General features: G+C 35.6%; 1 protein-coding gene across 5 annotated transcripts in view; it reads left to right on the forward strand.

Annotated features, from left to right (window-relative positions):
• The window catches only part of PLAG1 (PLAG1 zinc finger), a 50,565-nt gene extending 37,996 nt beyond the window's left edge, over positions 1-12,569 (forward strand). For 2 of the 5 annotated variants that reach the window (XM_006126138.5, XM_089776253.1), the window contains exons 2-4: positions 2,574-2,673; positions 5,532-5,890; positions 6,434-12,569. In XM_006126138.5, coding sequence (XP_006126200.1) covers positions 5,649-5,890; positions 6,434-7,697 — 1,506 coding nt within the window. In that variant the 5' untranslated portion in view covers positions 2,574-2,673; positions 5,532-5,648 and the 3' untranslated portion in view covers positions 7,698-12,569. Of the gene's footprint in view, positions 1-2,573; positions 2,674-5,293; positions 5,311-5,531; positions 5,891-6,433 lie in introns of those variants that run through there. The other 3 variants (XM_006126141.5, XM_089776254.1, XR_016348759.1) reach the window with 2 other exon arrangements.
• Positions 12,570-13,123: the final 554 nt, after the last annotated feature.

Genomic DNA, 13,123 nt, shown 5'->3' on the forward strand with positions numbered 1-13,123 from the left:
AAGTCATATTTTTAAACTATTTTTAAAAATGCAATTAACTGTTGTTAATTTGAAAACTAACTGCAAAGGGAAAACAGGGATTTGAACAATTTCCAAAAAATGTACAGTATTAGAAATTCAAGTCTTGCTTGTCTGGGACATTTGTGTTGGATAATTAAAGAACTAGTAGAATTATAGCAAAACAGTGCCAAGAAGTAAAATCTGGTAAATTTGGAAAAAGGTAATTTTATTATCAGGATTTTTGTTTAGCACCTGGATAGAGCCTTACTTAATGTACAATATGCAGCTATGCATATTTTAGCACAATTGTTCTTCTCCATGAATTGTTCTTCTCCGTGAAATTAATCCACAGGGATGATCTAGACAGTGCCTGGTCCTGCCATGAGTGCAGGGAACTGGACTCTATGACCTCTTGAGGTCCTTTCCAGTTCTAGTATTCTGTGATTCTATTCTATGATTCTATGAATTTATCCTGTAATTGTGATCTAGAATCTAAGCTTTAGTGTTCTTTAAAAATTGTTACTAGCCCTTATGGATATTTTAAAAATCTGCATTCTGCAATTGCTATACCGAAATTGCTATACCGAGTGAAAGAGAAGTAGTCTGTCTAGCTCAGTAGCCTGCCTCACGGTGCTGAGTACCAGATGTTTCAAAGACAATTGTTGAAAATCCTTGTAAAGGACAATTTTTTAACAACCTGCCCATGGAGAATAATTTTGTCCTACTCTCTGAGAAGTAGCAGGTAGCTCATTGCACTGAAGCAAGAAAATTTATATTCTCTATTTTTATCTTATCTAATGTAACATGTTTTAATTATCCATGTAAAGATCTAATTCTTTTTATGAATCTGCTAGATTCTTGATCTTAACTATGTGGGTTGCAAGTTCCACAGGTTAATGTTTCAAAATATTCATCTTGTTAGAGGAACATTGCCTTGTTTTTTAGCGAGTGCGTAAATAAGCACACCTGCTTTCCTTCTCTATATACCATTCACTAGTTTAAATACATCTGTCATGTCCTCATTTATTAATTGGTCATAGTCCTCTCACTCTCTCCTGGTAGCCCTTCCAATGTCTTTGATAATGTTTGTATGGCTCTGCTCATCTCTGAACTCTTTTTTTGCTGGGACTTTTTTAGATGGATAACTAGAATTGAGCACAATATTTAAGGTGAAGGTGTATCAACTTTCATAAGAGCATTGTAGATTCTCTATAACTTTATGCAGCAGTGTCTGATTTAGTCTACAGACAACTTGAAACAATAGCCCTGATAGCAGAGCCTCACTTGCTTCAGTGAGGAAACTACTTATTTCAGTAGAAATAGCCATAGAATATATTATCTTTCTGGTTGGTGGTCATGGCAGATGTTGAGACAGGATAAAGTTAGAGTAGCGAGTTCAGTTGTAAAGGTCTACAGGAATTGGGAATGAGGAATTTAAATCTCATGTTTGAAGTTGCCTCTGCCTGAAAGAGCGGGGAAGAAGAGCTGCATTCCCTCTCTAGTACCAAAAGTTTCAGCTGCCATTTTCAGTACCAGAATTGCTTCTCCCACCCTCTTGGAGATGAAAACTCCCAAATACTCCTTTCCAGGTGTCAGTAACCTTCAGTCTTCTCCTCCTCCTCCCCCCAATAACTTTAATATAATTACATATTTTCCATATAAAAGTCCAGTACAGTGAAAGTTGAAGTTATGCGAAGTTGTAATTGGATACCAAAATAAAGGGTACTCTACTGGAGTGGACAGGTAGTAACAGAGGAGAGGATTTGGTATGAGGCAGTGCTACATAATTCTGGGGTCCTGTCACAGACTTCTCAGGGCCTATGTGCCATAAAAAACATGTTGCTTTATATACCTGCTAAACTAAAACAGATGGAGAGATTCATTACCTTCATTACCTTGTACTTATAGTTAGGGACTAAGTATACATCATTGTCATTCAGGAAGCCTTCCAGTAAGAAATGGGAAGAGAGATTTGATGTTTATAAGGAAAAAAAATCCAAGGCTTATTTATATACTGCCTAAAGAGGCGAAGAAGAGAATAAGTTATTTTTTCCCCATTACAGGTCAATTTTTAAGGGGATGAAACTTCCAATATAATTAAGCAGGATGAAAGATTTAAGTTCTTGCAATGTTGGGCCCATCCAGAAGTCCTCTCCTGGATAGTGATTATTTATTATTGTTTGTTTCAGTACTGTGTGAAGACTTGACGGCTGGGCCCAATATTTGAAGGGTTTATTTAATTTCCAAATCATTCATAGATTTTTTTTACTTTTTAGGAAATCCTTTGCTGATATGTAATCTTGTCTTTTTATGTGTTACTACCAAATGCAGAAATAACTGAAGTTGTATAAGTGGACTTACGTAAGTTTTAGTCAATAATTGATACTACTATTGCAATAAATCCATGCAGTTTTAATCAGCATTAGATCATATTCTACCCCTTTAATTTTCCCTTCCTGCACTGCCTGCTCCACTTTTGTCTCTCTTCCCTGCTCATCCCTCTATTCTCCCCCCATTTTGAAATATATTGGTTTCACTACAGTCTAGTTCATTCTTTCTTTTTTGTTTTTCAGACCAGCAAAAATGGGAAGTACTGGATTCTGGTTTCCTCCAAGAAGAGTCAGCGGAACTGGTTAAGACCAAAATCTGAGGACTTTACTGGGCTACCATCAGGTGTGCATTAATACAAAGGCTACCATAATTATTTTTTTTTAAGTATGCACTTCTTTTAAAATGATATAAAATATAGTTGTATGTAATGCAGTAGATTTTATAGTGTATATCGTCATTCATCCTACAGTTGTGAAAGCACCAATGAGAGTGAGAATTTTAAGTGATATGTTGAGTCACAAACAGCCGTTTTTACTCATAAAATTCGTTCAGCTGATCTTTGGAAAATGTAATATTTGAGCATCAACGTTTTTAAGCTTTGTCTTCATTGCTCAGTTTGTACATCCACAGATGAAAAGTGATTTTTTTTTTATATTGAAAGATAATTCTGAAGTTCTTCTTTAATTATTGAAAATACCCTGGGGATAGCAGTCTGAACAACATTTTTGAATGAATCACTATCATAATTACATGGTCAAATCCACTCTTAAGCTTTAATGATTTTGGATAATTTTGGATAATTTTTCAGCACAGTGAATTCAAAAATCTTAATATATTTGGATCATAGTGAAATGAAACATTAACTCTGCTTAATATGCTTGATTCTTTTCAGCATTCTGTGATTTATTTTTGATACAGAGCTCAAAGAACTGAAGGCTTGGGTTGGAGGGGATATAGTGCATATTGAGCACCAGTGACTTCAATTTGCAGTTTAAGTTAGTTTTAATTTTATTTCTCAAAGTATGATTAAAGGGGACTTTAGTAAATCTTTTTGTCCACAAATTTAACTTAACTTTAAAGTTGCTCTGCCAGATCCTCCTCCTCATATCAGTATTATAAATCAGAGGTAACTTAGTTAAGTCATTGAAAAATAGGTCTGGCCTTTACCTTTGTGTAAGTGAAGAAGAATTTGACCTCAAGTTGCCAATTGACTGATTGATTTCATCACTTGATGGGGAGGAGGGTTAAAACTAAGTTATTTGATGGCCTATGTACAGTCCCACTTAGGAATTGGTTCCCAATGCTCCCATCTCATGAGTGTGACTGTATGGAGGCAACTCTTAAAGAATCACTGTTATTGAAGAAACCTCTCTTTCATCACTGGTTAACTTAAATCAAATGCTTTAGTTAGACCATTGTTTATTATAATAAACTTTGAGTTTAAAGGTGCAGTGTTGCTAATTCATCACAATAAAAAAAGATACTAAAAATATCATGAGATTTAAAAAAATACGATAATACCTTTCTGGTCTGTCAATTCAAGTTTTTATTCTTTAAATGAGGAGGCACATGCAGACACAGTCAACACATTTTCTAATTAATGTTCAGTCTGAAATGTACATAAAATGTACACCTGTTTTCAGAAGAACTCTTCTTCTCTTTTCCTCCTGACTAAGAGGAGAGACGCTCTCCTCAATAGTATGTCCTGGACACTTTTGCAAGGTCCTTCTACTTTTCTCTTCAAGCTGAAACCCCATCTCATTTGGGCTTTGTTCTTAAATCCCTTTTCCAAGCAGTGTTCACTAACTCATTGTCCCTTAAACTGAAGCCCAGTATCAGTGGGGAGGAGAGGACAGCTGGCCCAGGGGACAAGCTGCTAGAAAGTTAGCTGTTCTCCCTTTGCTGCCAGTTAGGGACAGTTCATTTTGTTCACTAGGGGAGGTAGCATTAGCTTAGAACAGCTGTTGCCTTGTGCTTTTTGCCTGATTCCTGACTGTTCTTCCCCACCTGTCCCAACAGCTGCTGCTTCTAAGCTGCAAGCATGCAGAAGCACACAGCAGGGAGCTGAGATACTGAAGGAGGCAGCAAGCTTGGGAATAGTGCCCTCCCATGTCTACAGATAGTTGTGTTTTAGTACCAGCTGCCTCAGGCTGCTGACTTCGACCTCTGGTGTCTGTGGCAAAATTGCATGTAGAACAGTTGCTCAGATGGACTTCCTAATCTGATGGTAATTGCACATGGGATTTTCAAAAAATTACTCACTTGTGATAGAAATGCCAAATTCACTTCCTTCAAATCCTGCCTGCCTTTTATATTGAACTCTATCATTTATTCTGTTTCCCTCATACAGTCGTTTAACATGCTGTTCTAGATCTTCTGATCTATGTCACACTGGATCCTTTGGTATTTCAAATTACATTTGAGTTTTGATGTTTAAAATAGGGCTGTAGTACTTTTGGCAACAAATGATTGTAAAGTACTGTGAGATCACTAAAAGAGCAGTTGCTACCATCAGATTAAGAATTCAGAGCTACTCTTTCCAGCAGACAATATCAATGGGATGGACTTCCTCCTGAGTGGATTTCTCATGTATTTCTTAGATCTTAATACCAATTGTGAACCTTCTACAAGGAATGAATGTTTCCATCTTGATCTAATCTAACTCTTCAATATTTTCTCTCTCTTATGATGTAGGAATTGTATGGGAAGGGTGGGTATTTCCAATGTTGAGCTGAAAAAAAATCCTAATTTATAGATATTTTTATCCATATCAGTTTTGACTCAGTACAGTGTATAGTTACAGGAAAATTTCACTAGGCATTAACTGAACATTTTGTATACTTCATTTATATGTACACAAGTACAGTTTAATCCCTTGCAAAATCTGCAGCTGCCTAAAGTCAGCTTTATATAGTTTTGAGTAAAGTTATTTTTTATGCCTTCTGTAATCTTTCTGAAACAGGGCCATTCTCTGTTTGTGCCCTAAGGAAAAGTGACAAGGTGTAGTGGCACATGTGGATCTGTTCACCCTGAGCAATGCATTTTAAGAATTGTGACACACAGAATAAAGAAGCCTACAGGTATTACATTAGACCAGCTGGACCTAATTTTATTAAGTTTTATACAGAAGCATCACATAGCAAGTAAACTTCAAAATTAAGTTTAGTTACAAACTAGTTGTTTCTTATTTTTTTTTCCAGTCCCCTTTTGCTTTCTTTTACGACCACATGAAACTTGAGAAGCCATCTAAAGCTAAATCATTTAGTGGAGTTGGGCAATTCCCAAGTGTCCAACAAGAAGGCCTGGTTTAGGCTGCGATGGCCACTGTCATTCCTGGTGATTTGTCAGAAGTAAGAGATACCCAGAAAGTCCCTTCAGGGAAACGTAAGCGTGGTGAAACCAAACCAAGAAAAAACTTTCCTTGCCAACTGTGTGACAAGGCCTTTAACAGTGTTGAGAAATTAAAGGTTCATTCATACTCTCACACAGGAGAGAGGCCCTACAAGTGCACACAACAAGACTGCACCAAGGCCTTTGTTTCTAAGTACAAATTACTAAGGTATTAAACTCTATTTATCTTTCAGATTATATTATCTATTTAATGTTGGCCATTTTAAGCCTTGTAAAAAGTATATATGTATGTACACGTTCTTCAGCTGATTTGCAGAGAGGAAATGTTAATTAAAGTAGACATTGGTTTGTTTCTAGCATTCTAAATTACAGTATGTAAGTTTTCCAGCTAATGTATTTTGGGTTTGTTTATATAAATGAGAATAGAATTTTCATTTGTATAAGGAGCTGCCACAAGAAAAGTGTATGGACTGAGAAAATTTTGGCTATGGACGTTTATACAAGTACTTGCTTACTTGCCCATATCCCTGTTCCAGTAGCTAAAAACCACCAAAAACTAAAGTGTCAATTTAAATGTAATGGCTCATGTTTTGCTATATTTAAATTTGTCAAACTTTGTAGTGTCATGCTGTCAGCTTTAAAAGATTCTGTTGTGAAGAAACATTAGTGTAGTAATTAGCTACCATTAAAAAATGAACACTTGTACTTTTTGATCAAAATAATTACTTACAGAATATATCTGTGTTTAAAGGCATATGGCTACTCATTCTCCTGAGAAAACCCACAAGTGTAATTATTGTGAGAAAATGTTTCACCGAAAAGATCACCTAAAGAATCACCTACATACACACAATCCCAACAAAGAGGCCTTTAAGTGTGAAGAATGTGGAAAGAACTACAATACCAAGCTTGGGTTTAAGCGTCACCTGGCTTTGCATGCTGCAACAAGTGGTGACCTCACCTGTAAGGTATGTTTGCAGACATTTGAAAGCACGGGAGTGCTGCTGGAGCACCTAAAAACTCATGCAGGCAAGTCATCGGGTGGAGTAAAGGAAAAAAAACACCAGTGTGAACACTGTGATCGTCGGTTTTACACCCGAAAGGATGTCCGTAGACACATGGTCGTGCACACTGGAAGAAAGGACTTCCTCTGTCAGTATTGTGCACAGAGATTTGGGCGGAAAGATCACCTAACACGCCATATGAAGAAAAGTCACAACCAAGAACTTTTGAAGGTCAAAACAGAGCCAATGGACCTTCTAGATCCCTTTACTTGCAATGTTTCTGTGCCTATAAAGGATGAGCTGCTTCCAGTGATGTCTTTACCTTCCAGTGAGCTGACATCAAAGCCATTTACAAACACTTTGCAATTGAATCTCTACAACACTCAAATTCAGTCCATGCAGAGTTCTGCATCTGCACACCAAATGGTCACCACATCTTTACCCTTAGGAATGCCTTGTCCAATAGATATGGAGTCTGTCCACCCATCTCACCAGCTATCTTTGAAATATCCACTCAGTTCTACCTCATATGCAATTTCTATGCCTGAAAAAGAACAGCCGTTGAAAGGGGAAATTGAAAGTTACTTAATGGAGTTGCAAAGTGGTATACCTTCTTCATCCCAGGATTCTCAAGCATCTTCATCTAAATTAGGGTTGGATCCTCAAGTAGGGCCACTAGATGATGGATCTGGGGAGGTTTCCCTTTCCAAAAGCTCTGTTTCCATTAGTGAACCTCTAAATACCCCATCATTGGACTTTTCTCAGTTGTTCAACTTTATACCAGTAAATGGCCCTCCCTATAACCCTTCTGTTTCAGTGGGAAATCTTGGAATGAGTTATACACAGGAGGAGGCACATTCTTCAATGGCTCAACTTCCACCACAAACACAGGATCCTCAAGATCCTACCAATAGTATAGGTCTTGGGTCCCTGCACTCATTGTCAGCAGCTTTTGCAAGCAGTCTAAGCACAACCACAACCCTACCACGTTTTCATCAAGCTTTCCAATAGGATGTACAAAGCTGGCTTATTACAGTCTATTTGTAGAAATGCCTTAGGTAATCATTTTTAACTTAGTGCCTACTATAAGACATTATAAATCCTCTGCTTTTGTACAGTACCAATCTCATGAAGCCAGTAAGAAATTTAAATTAACTTTTAAATGTTTTGAAAGTGTTTTCTTCTCAACTGTTTACTTTTGTTTTTTAAAAAAATGTATTGTTTAATTTTCACTGCCAGTTGACATACTGACAAGAAATCAATAGAAAGCAATTCCTACTAAACTTTGACATACACCCCTTGTTTCAAACGTATCAGTCATTCTGTTTTGTTCTGTAAATGGTAGCCCTACCATTTTTCATTTTGTGCATTTTGTAGTAGATTTCTATTAATTTTACACATAGCTTCCTGAAGATCTTCAAGTGAACTAAATGGTGGTATCTGATCTGGTCCATAATCTGAAATTAATTTTTTTTAAAAATTAGTATAGAATTCACACTTCCAACAAGGAAGTTTGTACATATTTTACATTTTGACTTAGTCATTATGAATGGTTAAGAACTTGCTGTTTTCTGTCTTAAATTGTTGCTGCCTATATCAAGATTGGATACAAGGCAATTTAACTTACTCAAATCATGGCACAACAAAATTTTTTAAAAAAATCTTTATTCTTGCTTAATTGGCAAATGTGTCCAGTTAAAATTGGAACTGTTATGTGCTTTTGTGATTCTGGTGAAGGGAGAAGGGGCAAAATTAATGGCTGACCCTGAAATATAAAAGTTGTAATTTAGTAGTGCAGAATATTTTGTCACAATTTTTTATTTAATTCTTAACTTGCTGTTTTTCTTTCCTAGTATAGAAAGTGTACTGCATAGGAATTTTCAGATTTTATATTCACATCTGTAGGTATCAGTCTTTTCCAGCTGCCACAGCCAAAGTGTGGATCAAGTCCAGCCAGAAGTTTTACTTAGTGTCAGATCAATGTGAGTCTGCAGTCAGAGAATGAATGTAAATTGCAGATATCAATATAAGTAGAGTGGATCTTTTCAGTTGTGTGACGTGGTGTGTTATGTCCTCCTAAGCGACAAGTTAAATGTTAATCACACTTTTTACACCTGGTTTCTTGGCTAGGGACTTTTTGTCCATTGCCAAGGTTTAAAGACAGGACTCTTAGGAGTGAAGTAAAAGCATATTGCTTACACCACTTTTACCTAATCCAATATACTCATGTCCCCTATCCCTAATAACCAAAAGAGAAATAACTGTGATGTGTCAAAGCAAGCTAGATTTGCTTTAACTCAATAGTAATAATCATTTTCCTTGTCATTTTTGGATAAGGAATTAAAAAATAAAAATGAAATACATTAGTATCTCTCTGTTAATAGTGAGGATGCATACAAGGTTTTAAGTGGTTAAAATAAATATACTTCACAGAAACAAAAGTTGCTCCCATTGAAGGAGTTTTTGCTCCCAATATTTTATCATTAGCTCCTACTTTTTTTCTCTAGGAGCAATATGCAGGTGTAGTTTTACTATTTTATACTTATATGTATTTAAATTTTATTACTGAAAGATAATGTTTTATAAATGTTTGTGTTCCAAAGGCATTAAAATAAGGATGTATTAATAAGGATAATACCTTTCAAATTCTGCAAACTACTCCTAGATGTTGGGTTTAGGAGCATATTATCTCAAAGTGGACTTTAGCTCTGCTTCATGACTGCTTCCTTTAGTTTCTATGAAACAGATTGCTTACCTACATCTTTAGTTGAATGATGTGTTCAATATTGCTTCCTCTTTGCCCCACCCCAAACATGTTAAGGAAAGAAAAACCTTGTGCAAAGAGAGCACAAAATAAACAGAACAGAAACACTTTACTGCTAGTTTAAACCAGCAAGCATAAGAAAAAAGCAAGTGGAAAGAAGTTATTTTATTCTAGATCTGGTTTAACAAGTTTAAGCTGAAGATAAATGGATACTGTTCCCCTAATAGGCTGTATTTTATGTGGAACTGAGCATCTTCAACTTTCGTTGAAGTAAATGAAAGTTTTGGGTGCACACAATCTCACAGAATCATACTCTTCATTAGCTACATTTATCACCCAGAAAAGGCATTTGGAGACAACAATACCATTGGGCTGTGTTTGTCAATATACGCAGCTGTTGGAAAATGAATACGCATATCGCCAGTTTCAGAACCACAGTGAATTGTCAGCCTGGCAGCAGGGAAGGCCACTTGTTAGTGTTGCAAATTAGCTTAATCTTAACTGCCAACACAGAGCATTCTGACAGACCTATCCCGTTGCTTTAAGGGATGGAAGTGGTGTGTAGCATTTAGAAAAAGACAGTGCCATTTGTTTATCAGTTTTAGTTCTGATTAGACTTGATTTAAAAAAAAATTGCCAGCATCCATTTTCTTAGTAGTAAAGATTCTGGTAATATGCTAATGGTAGTGCCTTCGCTTTTTTTTAAAGGGATTTACATGTCACTTCAGAAATAGGGACCTCAGACAAGATATTGAACCTCATTCAGTCAGGGCTTCAGTTGGTGGCTACATGATGTATTGTTGCTACTGAACTAAGATGTATGAATATGTGGAAGCAGATTGACACTGTAAGCAATATTAACACATTAGTGCTTTAGAGTATATTTAGGCAGAGTTACTATTGGCCACTATTAAAATGTCAGTTTTTAAACCCTACTTTCTTTGATTTTATTTTTTCAGGGGAGGGGGGGAGGGAGGCTGGCTGATCATGCACCACTCTTTGTGCAACTTTTAAATTTCTAGTATGTTTTTAAATATATATATATATTTTTGTGTACTTGTTGCTTGTGCTTTATTTAGTAGTAAATTGTGGAATAGAGTGATTTATTAATTTCACAGTAGCGGTTTTTAAAAACCATATACTGACTGAAACATGAGCCAGAGCTGATTGCTTATTAAGCTAATAATGAATGTTAAGAGTACATATTTTCAGGATCATTTGCCTAGTGAGCTATACATGTATTATAGGCCAATATTTTTTAAAATAAAGCTTGGTCAACCTCTATGTTACACATATTACAAGATATAGCACTTTCAAAAAGAAACCCTAAACCTTCTAAGAAAATTTCTTACAGGTTATGCTTTTTATTATAAAACCTTTTATTATAACTTGTTTCAAGTGCCATTAGATTACATATATGTAGGACTTTGGTATAATGCTTTGTGTACAAAATGGTAGACATAATTTTAAACAGGTACATTTTTACAGTGTTTTCTTATCAATTTGCTATATTGCACAAAACCAGCGTGTCTTTCTTAAGGGTTTTACAATGGTTTTTTACTAGGTTTACATGTTTCAAACTACACTGTCTTCTATTGCCATTTTAATGCCAATAAAAAGGTGTTCATCAGTTATAAACTGTACACTCTGGAGTTTTGGATGGTAAACTGTCCTAGAATGTTGTTATATCCTATCTTAGTTACGCTGCTGTCTGAAGTAAACATAGGGCCTGATCTTACACCATTAAATTAAAGGGAAGCAGATCTGCACCCTTAGTTATGTCTGTTTGTCTCATACACTGGTTTAGTAGCTCATCCTACATCCTTTTCAGTCTATAGAAGGCCTACGAAATGTACTTTGCTATTAAGTGTGTAGACACTCAGCTACCCATCCTGTAACCTCCAGTGTACAATTAAAACCATCATCTATTTAACATTACGTTGAAAGTCAGAATAAAGTATAGTTCAAAAGAGTGTTTGGAAAGTCCCCAAAGCCCTTATACAATAAGGGTGTCTTATTTTGTTGGAAGGCAGTGTCTTTTGATAACAGTTATCTAGCCCTGGAAGTGACACAGAACTATTGCTAATCATATGTAAACACTTTTCAGTATAAGCTTCAGTGGTACAGTTGAACCAGAATGAATGTTTATCTTCTCAGAAACACTCCTGCAATATTGTTATATTGGATCATGCTGCTAATGTAACTTGGGATACAACATCTTTCATGGTGCTACAAACCTTTCTGTCTCATTCAGATGTATTTTTACCCCTAGAAAAAGGACTATACTAGACCTATAGGTATACGATATATTTTTATACTGTGACTTAATTTGTCATTAATGAACTTTGTACAACACCACAATGTATTCATATGCACTTGCAAAAGGAAAATCTTGGACATGCAAATGTATACCCAAACAAGCCCAACTTTTGCTCACAAAACTTGAGGATGACTGTTAGTTAAAATGCAATGTGGGCTTTTTCTATAGTGTGGAGTGAAGAACATACTGTATGTTGCTAAGAGCCCTTTGAATTTAGACAAAAACTGGGAAAACTAGATTGGGAAATGGATGACGCACATGAACCTGTCATGGATTGCTGAAATTATATTTTAGCTAGCGGAAAAAAATGTTTGGACTTGTATACTAATATGTTTAAATGATAAAGATTGAGTAAAAAATAGAAAGAAAGGAAAAAAACAAACAAACAAAAAAACCATCCCTGCATTCCAGATTGAATTTGTATACGTTTCTTGCATTTAAAATTGCTATCCTGTGATATGGAAAATCAAGTTGCTTATCATGTATATGTACTTTAAAATGTATTCACAAACTACTGTTGTATTTGTATAAAATATAGACAAAAAGATTGCATATATATTTTTGTGTATAAGCTCTGTAAAATAGCAATCACATTATGAAGCTGCAGCAGAACTTCATTTTAAACATTCACATCCAAAGAAACAGACTATTTATTGTCCACATACCCAGATTATAAAATATACCTTGCTGCTATTAAACAATAGTGCTGCAGCTACAGTGTTATGTTTGCTGTACAAAAATATGTGAACTCCACAAAATATATCAATAAAGTTACAGAATGGTTTTAGTTAATGTATAATGTATGGCTGGCATTTTAATAGATAAACATTATTGGATGTGTGGGGTTTCAGAAAATGATCATAAATTACAACTGATTCAAACAATATTTTATTTCAGTGAGGATTTAACAACTTATCTGATTTTAAAACTGGTAAGATGGCAGTTACTCAGTCTTGTAAAACAAAACATAGGCATCTGCAGTACATGATTTGCCTAAGGGCCTAATTTGAGGATCCTGCTTTCGCTGAAGTATAGCATTGGCATCTTTACATTGAAAATAAGGATAGAGGAATCTGCCACATGACATCTTGAATCCTGCCGTGAGAAATTGGCAGGTGAGTTTTGAAACTTACGAGCGCATAGACTGCAGTGTGTTACGTGATCACTTCAGACAGAAATGTGGGCAATTCATGTTGACTTTACACTTGCTATTTGTAATTATTTTAAAAATGTTTTAAACCAGACTGTTAGGTCATTTCCATGAAAAACTATCCTGGGAAGTTTGGGCTGAAATACTACATATGCATGTGTCACTACAGTTAAGGCCTCACTAAAAACAGTGACTCAGCTTCT

The sequence above is a fragment of the Pelodiscus sinensis genome, chromosome 2 (assembly GCF_052426305.1).
Source record: "Pelodiscus sinensis isolate ZL-2025 chromosome 2, ASM5242630v1, whole genome shotgun sequence".
NCBI classification, from domain to species: domain Eukaryota; kingdom Metazoa; phylum Chordata; order Testudines; family Trionychidae; genus Pelodiscus; species Pelodiscus sinensis.